A 15018-nucleotide genomic window follows, 5' to 3' on the forward strand; every position below is an offset into this window, starting at 1 on the left:
CAGGTTGAACAGAGATATCATGGTCTTATGCATCTAGCAAGTTTGCCAGTTTGACACAACAAACACCTTCCCTTGTGTCCTGACAGAAAGCTGTCCATTTCAGGGATGACATTGCCAGAAAAAAGTGTGGATCCAAATCCAAAAATGAAGAAAAAATGCCCTCTGCTGAAACCTGAAAACAGAGCACACACACAATTTCATTACATCTTCCTTTTTCTTCAGTTAATCATCCCAGATTCTTCTTCTTCTTCTTCTGGTGTTTTTGGATCTTGAAAAATCATAAAAGCCACAGCAGTTGGGTTCAAATGTCCCTTTTCAGCCAAGCTGTTGCAAGAAGTATGTGGCACCAAAGCTGAATCTGGGGACTAAACCAGGAATTAAAAGTCCCTTTTCCTGCTTGTTCAAAACCATATGTGGACAACCATGAAGATAGTTCAAAGCAACAACTTAGAGTCGTCATGATGATCTCTGTTATTTACTGCTGGGTGACTGTGATGCTTGTGGGAAAGAACACATTCAGAAGTACAAACTAAGACTGGATCCTGATGGTCTATAACCGTAAATAACTGGCCCTCTGAGGGGCAATTGTGAGAACACACATAAAGTGGAATCTTTATTATGTGCATTAGCAGGATTCATGTTTTTTTTCCATGGTCAGGAGGGGAGAACATGCAAACTCCACATAGAAGGGCCCAGACCGGGATTCGAACCTGGAACCCTCTTGCTATGAGGCGACAGTAACCACTGCTAACCACTGCACCACCATGCCACCCCACATGCTGAATATGAAATATACATACCAACAAAGCAAAATATTACCATTAATTATATATATATATATATTAAAAAATCACTTCCATTTTCACTCTGTTTAATGAAATAATTATTAAATGATTAATTGTGCTGATATAATATAATTGCTTATCTCTACTAACTCAGATCAAATAGATGCCAAAATTCCTTAAAAATCTTTTAAATATATTGAGTTTCACTTCATGTTGTGTATGGGTGGTCAAAACCTCCTGTTCTGTACATATACATGGATCAACCACAACATTAAAACTACTGACAGGTGAAGTGAATAACATTAATCATCTGTTTACAATGCACTGAGGCTGGGATCTAGTGAGGCTGCAGGCTGTTCATGTGGTCCTTGAGACATTCCTGAGCTGTTTTCAAAATGTGACGGGGTACATTGTCCACCTGGGGGGGTGGGGGTGGGGGGTGCTGCTGCTTAATTATTCATGACCTCACAAAAAATCAAGAGTATGTCCAGTGTCATTAACTTTCACGTTTCTCATTTCAGTTTTTGTGTGTTCGAGCCTTTTTACAAGGCTATAGTGACATTATATGGGCACATGGGAAATGATGTTTAGTATTGTTTTGTTCTCTCATCTAGCTGCTGCGCACAAGCTACGGTTTTCTCTCCTCTCCCGCAGGTGCTGCTGTCCTCTGACTCACATCACTGTGCGTTAATGGAAAGCATCTGTCTCCCGCCGCCACATATTCAAGCTGCTCTGCTGTTCGAGACTCCACAGCAACAGTGATGTGAGACACAGCTGTAAACAGTTTAAAGTCATGTCATTTGATCAAATACATGTTCACTCAGCCAGCCACAGTCTCTGGGTAAAGGAAGATAATTTGTTCTGTTTTGTTTTAATTAGGTACTGACATAAAAGAACAAAACATCTGATGCTTTGTCGCATGTGTGTGATAATTCAGCGAGACAAGCCTGTGTAGGAATTAAAGCCTCAGACACTGCAGTGTTAAATCCATGCTCTTGCATCTTAGACTACTAATGTACTTCATAACAGAGGTGGACCGCAGCCAAGTGCATTCACTCCAGTAATTTTGAGATACTATACTTGAGTGGTTTAATTTGTCTTTGTTGTTGCTTTATACTGCTTTAGACCCCATTTTCCCTAAAAGCTCTTCTTTTTCCTTTCAAATATGTGAGCAAATATGCTTTGAGATTCAGAATTAAATCAATTTTTAACACATTACTCCAGAACCTGACCGGCTCAGTTTACTTTGCTTTTACTATGTTCTTGTTTTCATTCTTAGCATTCCCATTTAATCTGACATTTCGCAAGTTATAACTGGAGGAGAAGCTATATATCACTGCTAAATTCTGATGTTCCATTTTGTCGGAACGGTGACTTGTTGGTCAAAACCAGAATTCGATTAGCACAAAAAAGACTCAAATGACATGTTCTGTCCATGGTTTAGCTGAAGGTCTGCTTAAATGCCTTTTCTTAAAGGGAAATTCTGTCTTCTTTCTCCACATCAAATCAGAAGAAGGCAGAGGCAAAGGCATATTTGAAAATGGGGCTACCAAGCAAACTCAGGAGCTGTTCCTGCGAAAACATTGTAACCTAATTTGATCACAAATCATGGTCGTCTAAAAGTGTTGAGCAATGCCCTTTGATATGTGTGTGTTTTAACGTTCCCCTAGCAGCCCTTGAGCTGCATCGACCACGAGAGATGTGACAGTCTGGGTCATTTTAAAGGTGAGGTCTGCTGGCAGGGCAAGCTGAGTTATGGGGTTAATAAGGAGAAGAGCATTGATGTGCTTCAACCACAAAGTGATGTGGACTCGCTTGATGAACACCGTGACAAAAAAACCAATGAAAAATCAGGAATCCTTTTTCTGTTAAAAGTCAGCTCCAGAAAAGAGCTAGCTGCTTTCTAGTAACTTCCACTGAGAAAACAATGTCTTTTCCCACATAATATTAGAATTTTTAACACATAAAGGCCAAGACTAGTGTTATCCTATATATGTATATATATTTTTTAATCTATGAAAAGTCCATCTCCATGTTTGTGGCACATTTGTTCCTTCTCAAGATGGACAGTTTTGAAAATGGCTTGCAAATGTATGCCTTAATTTTCCAACATAAAGAAGTCATTTCCTAAGCTTAGCACTAATGTTTTCAGCAAATGCTATTCATTCATGAGTAAATTTAATGTTTATTGGGAGCTATCTTCAGTTGAGGAGTAATAATTATTTGGTGCTTTAGTGAGTATTTGGGGATAGTGTGTGTGTGTGGGACTGAAGACACACTGCACTAAAGCGTGTGTATTCATGGTAATGAAGGAACAAGTCACCTGTAATGTAATTGTGTGGATCACTAATGTGTTTTTAATAGTTTTTGGAAAACAACTGAGCCCTATTGCACAGGGAAATAAGATTCTTGGCCTGTCACTATGATAAATTCATTGGTCTTTTCACAGGATTTGTTGACAAAACAAAAAGAAAAGAACTTTAACCAGCTTTATCCTTGAACCGGCCGAACAAGTCCAACAGAAAACAAGGTTTCTGCCAGATCGTCTTTTTGCTCATTTTAATCTGTGACATGGTGAAGGAGAACATTGTGTTTATTTGCACAATCATATGCAATCAAACGGCAACACTTCTGCACTTTAGGAGGATGCAGCAGGGAATCAGACATACTTACACGCAAACAGAGGCGGCAATCAGGGATTATCCAGCATCAGAACATCTGAAAAACCACAAAACATTCACAGTGATGAAGCAGCTGCTCTGCAACAAACCAATCAGTTCACAATGCTGTGCTGGAAACCACCCAACTGCAGGACATTTTAACATAATGCTGTACAGCCCGTGAGTGCATCCCACAGGTAGCAGCTGTATAGGCACAGCACATGTGTTCAGCATCTTTCACAGCAGATGAAAGCACTGCCACCCTGTACTGTGAAGAGGGATTTGTAGTTAATGAGGTAGCTTCAGGTTTAACTCTGGGCTTTCAGGGTTACAATGAAGGTTCACTTCTTACAAGGCTATATCACCATGGTAACAGATGTTGCACCCCTCACCTGCTCCAGAACACATTATATTCAAGGTAACAGATCAACAAGTCTAAAAGCACCTCCTACTGTCTGATCGATTGTATGGAAAATAGTGTCACCATTTGTAGAAGATCCTGAAGCTTGGTGTGCGGATTGTGAGAAGGTTTCATGGGAGGGAGAGAGAGAGTCAGAAACCTGCACAGCTTTTTGACTTTCACTGATGATGTGTGAATTGTGTCAACTTCTACAGCGTTGTGTTGCCAATGTGTCATGTTGGAGTTGTGTGCTCTTAGTCCTGCAGATTGTATGAGTGGCCTGCATTATTTTGTTTTGGGTATTTTGACGCATGCTGTGTTTGATGCAGACAGTCTCAGCAAAAATTTATAAATAAATAAAAACAACTATTACAACACCATTAATTAAAGAGTTTGATCTAGACCTGCTCTAATTGGAAAGTGTCATGAGATAATTTTTGTTGTGAATTGGCGCTATATAAATAAACTTACCTTCCATGTAGGGGTGCTCCTCATTAATGCAGAGGGCCTGCTCCTCAGTATGAGGATACTCCCATCATGTTTTTCCTGTTGGCTACAAGTAATGACATTTCACTGTATTTTTGTATCAGTTATCACCCTAAAACAGAGACTGATTGAAGCTTTAAAGTCTTGTACTTGTTGTATAATAGATATGAAAGTATACCTACTTACCACATTGAATTCTATGTATTTGTTGATTTGTTCTTTCTGATAACTTTAAGGTTAACATGATTCACACAAGCTGATGAAATGGATATGATGCGACATGAGTGACTATCTGACTGCGTGTGAATCATCACATTCATGTTTCATGCTGTGAGTACTGCAAGGTAGTTGCAACGTATCTGAATTTTTTTCCACGTGGCCTTGTTATCTACCTACTGCAAAATCATGAAAATCAGAAGCAGTGCGAGCATGGATCATGGACGCAGGTAAAGAGCAGTCCCAGGAGCAGTTTTCACTGGCATATCACAGAGTCACATGAAGCCCAGGAGAGAGCTCTTAGATAAATAGGGTCAAAAGGTAAGAGACTGATGTTGCACTATTGTTGTCAATATTTTATCAATGAATTACACCATGTGGTTCCAACCACCAAATGTGATGGCAATCTATTCTCGACAGTTCATTTCCAGTTGGCAACTTTCGTTTCCTCTTTCCTCTTTTTGGTTTCTGTCTGTCTTCATCTGTGACTAACAAGTAATGGCAAAATGCCCCTCCAAAATGATAAAAATACTAACATAAAAATTTGATATTTTATTTGATTAATGACAACTTTGACCTGATGTTGAAGCTATACATAAAGCCATCTTTTGGGTGCCATGAATGTCTACAAAATTTCATAACACTTAAACTGAAACTGACTGACAAACTGACATTGCTATTCTTAGCTGTTAGCTATTCTGGTTAAAACACAGACGGTCATTTAACAACCCTTACTGCTGATCTGAAGGGATTTCCAGAATTCTCAAAGACTCCTCTAACCGCCTAGAAGGTTAATATATATATATATATATATTATTATTTCCTAATCCAAGCAAAAGGTGGTGGAAATGATTTATTTCCTTGCTTTATTTGTCCAACAAGACAAACAGAAATGTGTAAAATATGTGAAAATTTAAAACAATAAGAGTTAACTTAAATTAAAAAAACACAAATAAAACAACAAGCATTTGAAAGAGCAATCAGTGTTGTGTTGATCAGGACCATCACTATGCTTCAAATCCCACATCCAGCCATGGGGCATATCCATCTTTCAGAATGAGAAAGTGAATAAGAGGCTCCTTGACAGCTTCTCCTTGGCTCAAGTATTCCCATTTCCTTTGTTTTTGTGCAGACCAATCACACAAGATGGCTTGTGATTACCAGATCTTCAAATGTGCTGCACACTGGGTAGATTCAAGAGTCAACAATGTTTGCGTTTATTGCTTTTTTATTTCAGTCACGAGAAAGGGAAGCTAGCTCAATCATCCTGCTGAGTAGGTCTCTTTAGTTTACACATATGATTTCTCTCTACGTAGTTTTAAAAGGCTTTTTTCATTTCTGTGTTGACAGAAAAAGTTGCAAGGTTTGTTAATGTTTGTGAAAATGTGCGTAATGAAGCAAATTGCACAGCTCAGGCAGAGAGATTTTTGTCATCTTTTAGAAGAAGAGAGCATGTGAAGAGCAAGAGGAATTTCACAAGCTGATATTGGAGCTGCCCATTTCAAATTCTTATCAATGATATCTGAAGTGCAAACTAGAAAACACATTTCTGACATGTTTCTGCATCATAAAGTGGCATGACACTGGGTAAGAGGCGGGGTGCACACTGGACGGGTTGCCAGTTCATAGAAAAGTTCTGTGTTTTTGTGTGTGCCACTGTGACTGATTGCAGCTCTGTACCCAGTCATCGTTACCTGAGCAATTAATCCCTGAACAGAACAAAATACAGCGTCCATCAGAGGACAACCTGACAACAGGTCTGCTACCTGATCAGTTAAATAAAACAACAGCAGATCAGGCTTTGGATTAACCTGTCTGACTCAAAGCAGCATTTGTGTCCCACAGCAAGAGGGATAACCGTCATCGCTTATGTTTATTTACATATCGGGAAGGGACAATGCACATCAATTGACATGACTGTGATGTTAATGTGCCAGAGTTAGCCAGATTTCTCATTTTAATCTGTCCCTGGGCAGGTTAATGCTAGAAGTCTGAAAACAACAGCAAGAGGCAACAAAATGCACATATAGCATATCTCTAATTTCACTTGAATCAATCTACATGAACTCCAAGAACTCCATGTTGTGTCCAGGAGGCCATCAGAGACTGCAACGTAGTAACCTAAGAACCTGACTGTTACACTTAAAGCTCAACTAAGAGAGTTCGTTTTCCAATAAGCTTTGCAGCACCAGCATGAAGATGAAGTGGATTAATATGTGTCAGAGCTTTGACAGCTGCAGGGGCATTGGTGAGGCCAAAGGACTTAAGGACCAAATACTCACAATTGCAGAGAGGGCCAGAACCAAAGGCAAAAACAGTGAGTGGAATGGGATCCTTATTTTTCATGGTAATGTCATTTAAAACTATATAATCAATGCAGGGAGTGACTTTTTTTTGTCCACAAAGAAGACAGCAACCCTGACAGGTGAGGAGGAGAGTTGGATTAAGCCAGCAGCCAGGGATTCATTCATATATATTCTTCTAAGGCCTCTTTCTCTAGAAGGAGATGACTAGTGAGCAAGAAAGCAGGTCAATCATATGGAGGGTAGAGAGAGAAAACACTCTGCTTACTGAAAACTTCCCCTGAGTCATGATACACTTGGGACACTGGGGAGGGAGAAAGCAGTTAACTCAAGGCAGAGTGGTATCAACTCCAACGCTGGTACAAGGGAAGAAGCTGAGAGATGTAGCACTGGAGATGTAACACTGGCCTTGACTTTCAGGGTTGTGAAAGTCAGTGAAGGAGGCAGGCAGGGAGAATGAACTGGGTGCAGAAGGTGCCGGAGAGTGGTTAAAGGTGAACTTATTATAGCTATGTAGGCGGATGATGAGATGAGGACGGCAGAGGAGCGAGTAAGTGGACACGGGAGGTGATGGCTGTGGCTGGCTGAGGCAATGAGGGCCGATGGAGCAATGGTGGAGGCACAGGTGATGGTAGGATACGGGAGATAAAAGGTCAGCAGAAGCACAAAGAATCAACACAGAGTGAACTCAAGTAAACTAAAAATATTGGTGGCTGAGAAACTGTCTACCACTGAGCAGGAAGAACAATGTGGTAATGAGTGAAGGTAGAGCAGGGGTTCATATATTGTGGGTTGATTGTAGACTGATATGGCGATCAACCACATTCAGGCTTGATTTTCCAAGGAAACTCCTGAAGCAGGTCAGGAGGAAACAAAAAGTCATGAGGCGTTTAGGGAGGCTACTGCAGAGGGACTTTCAGTTTGTCTCAGAGAGGTTCTTATGAGCCATCAAATGATTCGGGAAATGGAAACAGATTCCTGCAAAGGCAGCAGGGGAGAGATGCAGGTCTTGAGTGGGAATTTATCTGCTGAAGGAGCACTCTAGGGAAGCCTTACCAGTCACTGTGCCAGAAATAACTGTGCATGTTTTTACCACTGTGGCAAGGTGCCAGGAAAAGATGAGATTCGCCCTGACATAATACAAGCACTGGGCTGTCACTAGTGCTGCATAAAAAGCAACAAGGGGGGGACCCAAACGAAGGGAATACAGGAAGGATTTGGTGATTTATTAACAAAAATGAAAATACAACAGCTAAGTAGAATGGGTGGGGAAAGGGAAACAGGTGAACGGGTGGATGTGGGAGTCAGTGACTGTGACAGGTCACAGAGGGCATGCACAGGTAGAAAATGGAAGTGAAGTACATTTCATATCACAACATACAGTATACCAGCTGTGCTCCTAGCTGAAATCCATACCATTCTACACACTGTTGTCCTCAGGTGAATTGTGCCGCATGCACTCATTTCCTTTGCCTGGCAATTACACTTGTTAGCATCACTTGGCACATTACAACCAAACATTTGCATCTTGGAGGGCAGACTGAATATGATTCCTATTAAACCTTTGTGCCTGAGTCACCACCAATAAATGTGATTCACTGTCTTTGTTACACTAGTGAGGCCTATGTGCCTGCGGAAAGAGGAGTAGTAGTAGGAGTAGTTTGGTTGTCATAACTATGTATTATTTACAATATATACCACACACTTTGTCAGAAAAGGACAGCAAGTTCTTAAAAACAGGATACAATAACAAAGAACTTTGAACTTTGAGATGGGGGACATTTTACGAGTGAATATAGCCCCCACATCATCATATAACAAACATTAAAGCATAAAAAGGGGCTCATCTTCTCATCTATCACACAACAAAGTCTTAACTCTTAACTCTACACTATAGTCGTGTATATGAGTGGTTTTCTTTCATTTTAATCAGACAAAATGCTGGCAATTTAAGTTTCAATTGCCTTTTCTTATATATAAATTACAATTTGCACTGAGCTTCACAAATTTGATACATAGTATTTAATGTAGTTCACTAATCGAGGTTACTATCCATTTCCCTTTCACACGAAAGTCAACCCTCTGACATCAGCACACAGCCCAGCCCAGGTTGCATCAGTTGTATTAAAAACAGCTGAGTATTCCCAGTGCAGTGTAATTCCCAGAAAAAATGTGTGTGTGTGTGTGAGAGAGAGAGAGAGAGAGAGAGAGATGGAGTGCCTTGGATTTGCGTGCGCAAGCGGGAGTGCTGATGACCGGGTTGGTGTGATTGGTCACCTCTGCGTACGAGAGGATGGCGGACAGCGCGCCTTTAAACTGCTGCGGCCAGAGGGCACGGCGTTCAGATCACACAGCTGTTAAGGACCGAGTTACAACGAGGAGACCCGGAGCGAACCGAACCCTGCAAACCGGAGAGGAACTAAGAGAGGAACAGGAGAGGGGAGACAGTCATGACTTTGCCAACTGTGCGACAACTTTTTCTTTTGTGTTTGTTCTGGTTTCTTGGACCTTGGAGCACGACAGGTGGGTAACTGTCTTTAACAAAAGAAGGACAAACTCAATGAGTTTTAAATGAATGCTTTGATAGTTTGTATATGTCAGTAGGCTAATGACTGTAGGTAACAAATATTCTCAGTATTTGTTCGTTTGTGTTTGTTCATAGGGGGTCATATGCTACTAATTGGACATTTAATGAGGATTTTCTCTCTTTGTTTCTCGTTCTTTGTATGCATAGAATTTGTAGTGATTCAGTGAGTCAAACTTCTCACTCAAAACCATGAACATGAATTAAGGATCATCATTTGTCTTATCTCTTATTTTCTAACCACATTTATATTTAAAATCAACCTATAAGGGGGGTTTTAAAGAGTGACTTGTACCACAGTCTATCAAGGCATAAGATGATTATATTTGTATTTATTTGTTTTGTTACTTAAGTCTTTATTAATTGTTATTAAATCATATATTAACATATTATCATACATTTATAGTCATAACAGTAACATCCATTAATAAGGAGAACAATTGGGCTGGCATGTTGTGATAAACTGGGCGGTGTGTTTGGTATGTAGGGATACAGTAAGTGCCTTTATCAGTTTAACTAGCTCTTTAATTCACACTTATCTACTGGGAAGGAGCCGCAGCCTATCTGGACCAACATCAATAAATCACCAGCTTGTTAACATTACAACTGCAGACTCCATGGCTCTTGTAAAAGGAGACTACTTTTATGAATGCATGTAAATGAACCGTACCATAACCTTATTTGCCACCATTGTATCGTAACCGCTGGCTGAATGTCAGGAGGTGAGGATGTACTAAACACATCTGGAGTACACACCAGCATCAGCCCATCAAAGTGCTCAGAACAAGCTTTTTAGCAGTTCTTAAGTTACTCTTTAAGGTTTGACATTTGAATTCTCTGAGCAGTTCAGAAAACCTCAATATTTTCATCATATTTCAGTTATGAGCCTAGCTGTTCATACAAATAGGCTGATTCATGTAATCACAATAAATTTTTTAAATTTAGTACCACATTTTAGTACCATATACTGTCATATACTGTCAGTTTTAATGAAAAATAAGTAAAATTAAGTCCATGTTGCTATTGTCAAACACAAACACACTTATAGTCCTGTAGCTTGAGGTGTCATTGTCCACTTTCATAGTGAATTATCCAAATGTAGGCTATATGCATAAATAAAAACAGTAACATATTTATTATCATGAACTTTGAGATGCTGCCCTATTATAAGTATCCAGTATGACTGAAAATACTCACAAGTCCTCACATGTGTTCTCCATTCAGATGCCAGTCCTTTCGATCAGTGGGAAGATGGGATAGTGTTAAGAAAGGTAGGCAGTTGATGTTTTTTTATGAGTCTCCCTTCGTGGGACCTATATCAGTGTTATAATGTTTCAAGCCGTTGATAAGAAATTCTTTTCAGCCCATGAGTAAAGACGGGACTGTTAATGCAAGTTTGTAAAGAGAAAGCTTGCAGAGTCCTTTAACTCAACGGCTAATTTACACATTCTGTCCATGTGGTCTCATGTGATTGCAGTCTATGGTCTGTTGAAGGAACAACATGCAAGAGAAAAGAGAGTCCATAGACCACACTGATCTTCATGCATTCAGTCTGAATACTCAAGGAGAGGAAATGTGGACTGACTGTCAGGACTGATAAACATAACGATCAGCAAACACGCTGTCTTCATCAGGGAAAAGAAAAACATTTCTTTTTTTTCTCCTGGAAACTGCAGTGGTTGGTGTTGGGACTGAGATATTGTGTTGCATTCACTGTCTATTATTAATTCATGATGAAGCGTGTTGTTTGTCTACAGGTGCGAGGCATCCAAAGTGATGATTTGAGTGATGTTTTGTGGAGAGAGCAGAATGAGGTAAGTGAAGAGCAAACATTAAAAACACACTTTAAAGGTACATAATATCACACCTAATAAACTGCACAGTACTGCTAACATTTTTCAGACAAACCACATCACTGTCTAAATTAACTGCTCGTGGTGGTGGTTCCATTAATATTCAAGTTTCAAAAAACGAAGGACCTCATGTCCCATCAGCCCCAGTTCTGCTCAGTGATGGCCTAGTTTGTTTCCAGCAGTTAATGTGAGGATCATGTGCTGATTTTTAAGAAGTTAAAAAGAACACTTTTAAGCAAGTGAGTGGCCTTTTATTACGATTTCTTATAAAGAACCGGTGAAGATGTTTTTTTAATTCTGCCAATTAAAATGTCAAAGCAGGGTTTGCACCTGCCAAGCCTCCATCCACATCACAGATATAGGTGGTGCTATGAGAACGCTGTGGACTGGGTTTGACAAGACTTTGTTTGTAAAATTTCACTTTACAACAGAGAACCTATAAGCTAACAAATACCAACTACGCTCAACAGAAATCTCAGTCCATAATGTTAAAAAATCTTTCCAAAAACCTAGTAAATCATATAAGTATGAAAGTATTTTCAGTGTTGGAAGATTAAGCAATGACGAAAAGTCAGCATTTGTTTTCAAAATCGTGCAAATTGAGAAAAAAGGCAAAAGATGACAACTGCTAAATAAAACAGGAAGTGCATTGAGGAGAATAACACACGTGTCTGCAAGAAGAGAGAGGCAGAAGAGAAGAGAAGAGAAGAGAAGAGAACTTAGTGTCCAAACTACACAGTGTAACATTGCTACTTATTACGGCCTCACAGAGCTGTAACGAAAAAATGTCATCATTAACTGGCTTCCTCCAAACCATGAAAACAAACCATGTCGTTTTTACTTCTGTTACTAAGCAGAAATTGTGTTTCCCTGCAGGAGCAAGTCCAGAATGTTTTCAAAAGAGTAAGTATTTTAACTCACTTCTGTTTGGTTTCTATTCCTGATATTTTTCAGCAGCAGCTCCTTGACTTTATGAATTTTTCCTTTTTTCAGTTCCTGTTTCATTATTCTAAAGCACGCAACTCTGTTGGAGCTGTACAGCATGAGGTGAGCAGAGGGACAAACAATGCACAGATGCATTGACTTACGCATTAGGTCTTAAAATGCTCAGGATTTTCAAGGGTTTTTTGATGTCACAGATTCCTGCAAGCGTCTCCGTCACTTTTGGTTTCTTTTAAACGACAAAGAGATGTGGAAAAGGAGAGCATGACACATTTGCAGGAGGCCTACAGGTTGACACACAAAAGCGATTTTATTTTAAATGCTCATATGAAGACTTGGGTGCACTGAGGAGATCAAGACTCTGGAAATGGAAAAAGCAATTTAGACCAGATTAAATTTCCTGTTTGACAATTAGCCAGAGATGGCCATTGCTGATTGGAGTGCTGCTGGTTCACTTCAGTTGACACTTCAGTACATCATGAGGCTAACACGCTTTCAAAGCATTAAAAAATGACACCCATTGTGAAAATTCAAATATATTCTCTGGAGTTGAAATTTCACTTCACAGCTACCTCACTAAACCTTTCATGAGCCAAAAAGCTGGCTGGCTTTGCAAACAGGAGTGATTTAGGCTTTTGTAGGTACATTTTCAACAGTGCCAATGAGTTAGGTGGGTTTCCCCATTAAAAAACCAAAATGAAAAACTGGATCTAATATAATTATACTGGTGTATTATACATTTTGTGTTGCATTGCATGTTTTGGACTGAACGCAGCCTTAAAATAGATCTATTTTACCAAACAGTGGGTCATCAGTTACTCCATCACTGCTGTGATTCCTCTCTACAGTAACTCTCCTCTTTACTTTTCCAGTCTCACTCAGTTCATCCTTTGATGCGACTTTCCCCAAAACTTTCCCAGAGGAGAAATAAGAAGGTGGTACTTTTGGTAAGAAAACTTAGCACACATGTAACATTCTTTAACAGTGACCTGTATGTTTTAGAAGACCAAGAAATGCTGTAGACAAAGCTTACAGAGGATGAAACGTGCCAGTGACCAGCCAGAGACACACAAAAATCATGCAACAACTTCACAGTCCACGAAAAGAGGAGCGCTTCAACCTGATTTCCCCCTAAAACTCAACTTTTAGTCCCAGGAACCACTTTTAAAGGCTCCTTCAGCGTGTTTTCTGTAATTCCACCACAAAGATTAGGCAAATTAGTCTGCTAACGTATGAAAATTTGACTGCTGTTTTTACACATAATTTTAATACAGCAGTTCTTGGTTGTCGTTCCATCTGCTGTATGCTTTCTGCATGTTCATGTGTTGAAGAACGCTGAACAAAAAACAAACTGGTTTTGCAGCTGCAGATTTTAAAAAAGGATGGCTGAAATAAAATTCTGCGAGTATTTGACCAGTGAGAAATGTTCAGTACTGCTGGTCCCACCCCCAAAGTTCCTGTACTTTTAGAAAATGCTGTTCCTGCTGGAGGAGGGGGGTAAACTCATATCCCCGAAACTTCATTTAGACCCTTTTCCCTGTGGTGGAAACGTACTGAGTTCCTCCCAAGGTTCCTAGTCTTTGGGGGAAGTTCCCGTGGTGGGAATGTGGCTTACAGCTGCATCTAAACTACAAAAGTTGAATATAGTGAGTTCACACATTTCATTTAATTGGGACTCATAGGAAAGCACCTTTACAGGTGTCCTGTCTTGTCTCTAAAACTTGTCTATGATAGCAGTATCAGGTCCTAATCATACCCTAATCATGGAGAACCTAAAAAGCAGTTTCATTACAATTCCTTACTAGCAATAATAAAATAATAATACATACTTTTTTTTTTTTTACTTTGTTGTGTCCTTCTGAAGCTATACCAAAACACTTGCATGTGAATGAAAAGGTAAAAGCAAAAACAACCAAAAAAGCAAAAAGTAGTAGTTATTTTTCATTTTTCACTGTTTTAGATGAAGGTTCCTTAGGCAGAAAATTCAATTTTTAACATCAGTGAATAAGAAACAACAAACTCAAAGAATGTTCCAGACCTTTACAAGAGGTTTCCTCATCAGGGAGCATAAAGTAGTGAACCAGTCTTTAACAGAGATGGCGTAAATCACATTCAATAGCTGTGCAGGTTCAATTTGCTGCTGACACTGACTTTTGTCTTTCCTCCTAATCAACAGAAAATTCGAGGTCTCCCAGAGGGGATGTTGTAGAAAATGTACCAGAGCAAAAAAGGAAATCAGGCTCAAGAGAAGAGGAGCAGTGGGCAGCTGACTGGCGGAGCGACACACAGCTTCTCTGACTTGTCTATATAGACAGAAACATGACTTTTTGTTAACAGAAAATAAATTATTGTACAGATGAAAAAAAAACAACCCTCAAACTGCACCACCATGGCTGCCATGTGTCTTCCTGCTTCAAAATGTCAATCAGTGTCAATGTTAACTGCCAAGCACAAATCTGACATGTTGCACTGTTACACAAGACAGGGGGGGCACAAAATACAAGCAAAACACTTTCTCTCTCTTAAGAAAGACCTTTATAATCAACACAGATTCCAAAGAGAAAATGCAAATTCATGAAAAAAAAACGGGCACAGATTATTGTGGCAAAGAGGTGAACTCACATTTAATTTTACAGATTTAAATGTACATGTACATTTTGTGATATAATTATTATGAAACATAATAAAAAAAAGTTCGAATTTGACTCAGTTGGATGTTTATTTAAATAACAAGAGTGATTGCTGAGCTATTTTCCCCACTCTCCCACAGAGATGTACAGGAAGCTGGG

At 39.5% G+C, this 15018-nt stretch overlaps 1 protein-coding gene across 1 annotated transcript; it reads left to right on the top strand.

Moving 5' to 3' along the window:
* Positions 1-9073: 9073 nt before the first annotated feature.
* Positions 9074-14934, top strand: nms (neuromedin S). The gene is made up of 7 exons (XM_046404741.1): positions 9074-9373; positions 10659-10705; positions 11192-11248; positions 12164-12190; positions 12281-12334; positions 13102-13176; positions 14406-14934. The coding sequence occupies exons 1-7, from the start codon at positions 9301-9303 to the stop codon at positions 14436-14438; spliced, it is 366 nt and encodes a 121-aa protein (XP_046260697.1). The 5' UTR covers positions 9074-9300; the 3' UTR covers positions 14439-14934.
* The last annotated feature ends 84 nt before the right edge of the window (positions 14935-15018 follow it).

The sequence above is a fragment of the Scatophagus argus genome, chromosome 11 (assembly GCF_020382885.2).
Source record: "Scatophagus argus isolate fScaArg1 chromosome 11, fScaArg1.pri, whole genome shotgun sequence".
NCBI lineage: Eukaryota > Metazoa > Chordata > Actinopteri > Scatophagidae > Scatophagus > Scatophagus argus.

Excerpts from the sequence above, each read along its gene's own strand:
- nms (XM_046404741.1), top strand. The coding sequence starts at position 9,301 with ATGACTTTGCCAACTGTGCGACAACTTTTTCTTTTGTGTTTGTTCTGG. Across the intron at positions 9,374-10,658 it reads TGGACCTTGGAGCACGACAG|ATGCCAGTCCTTTCGATCAG; the intron begins GTGGGTAACTGT and ends TTCTCCATTCAG. Across the intron at positions 13,177-14,405 it reads ATAAGAAGGTGGTACTTTTG|AAAATTCGAGGTCTCCCAGA; the intron begins GTAAGAAAACTT and ends CCTAATCAACAG.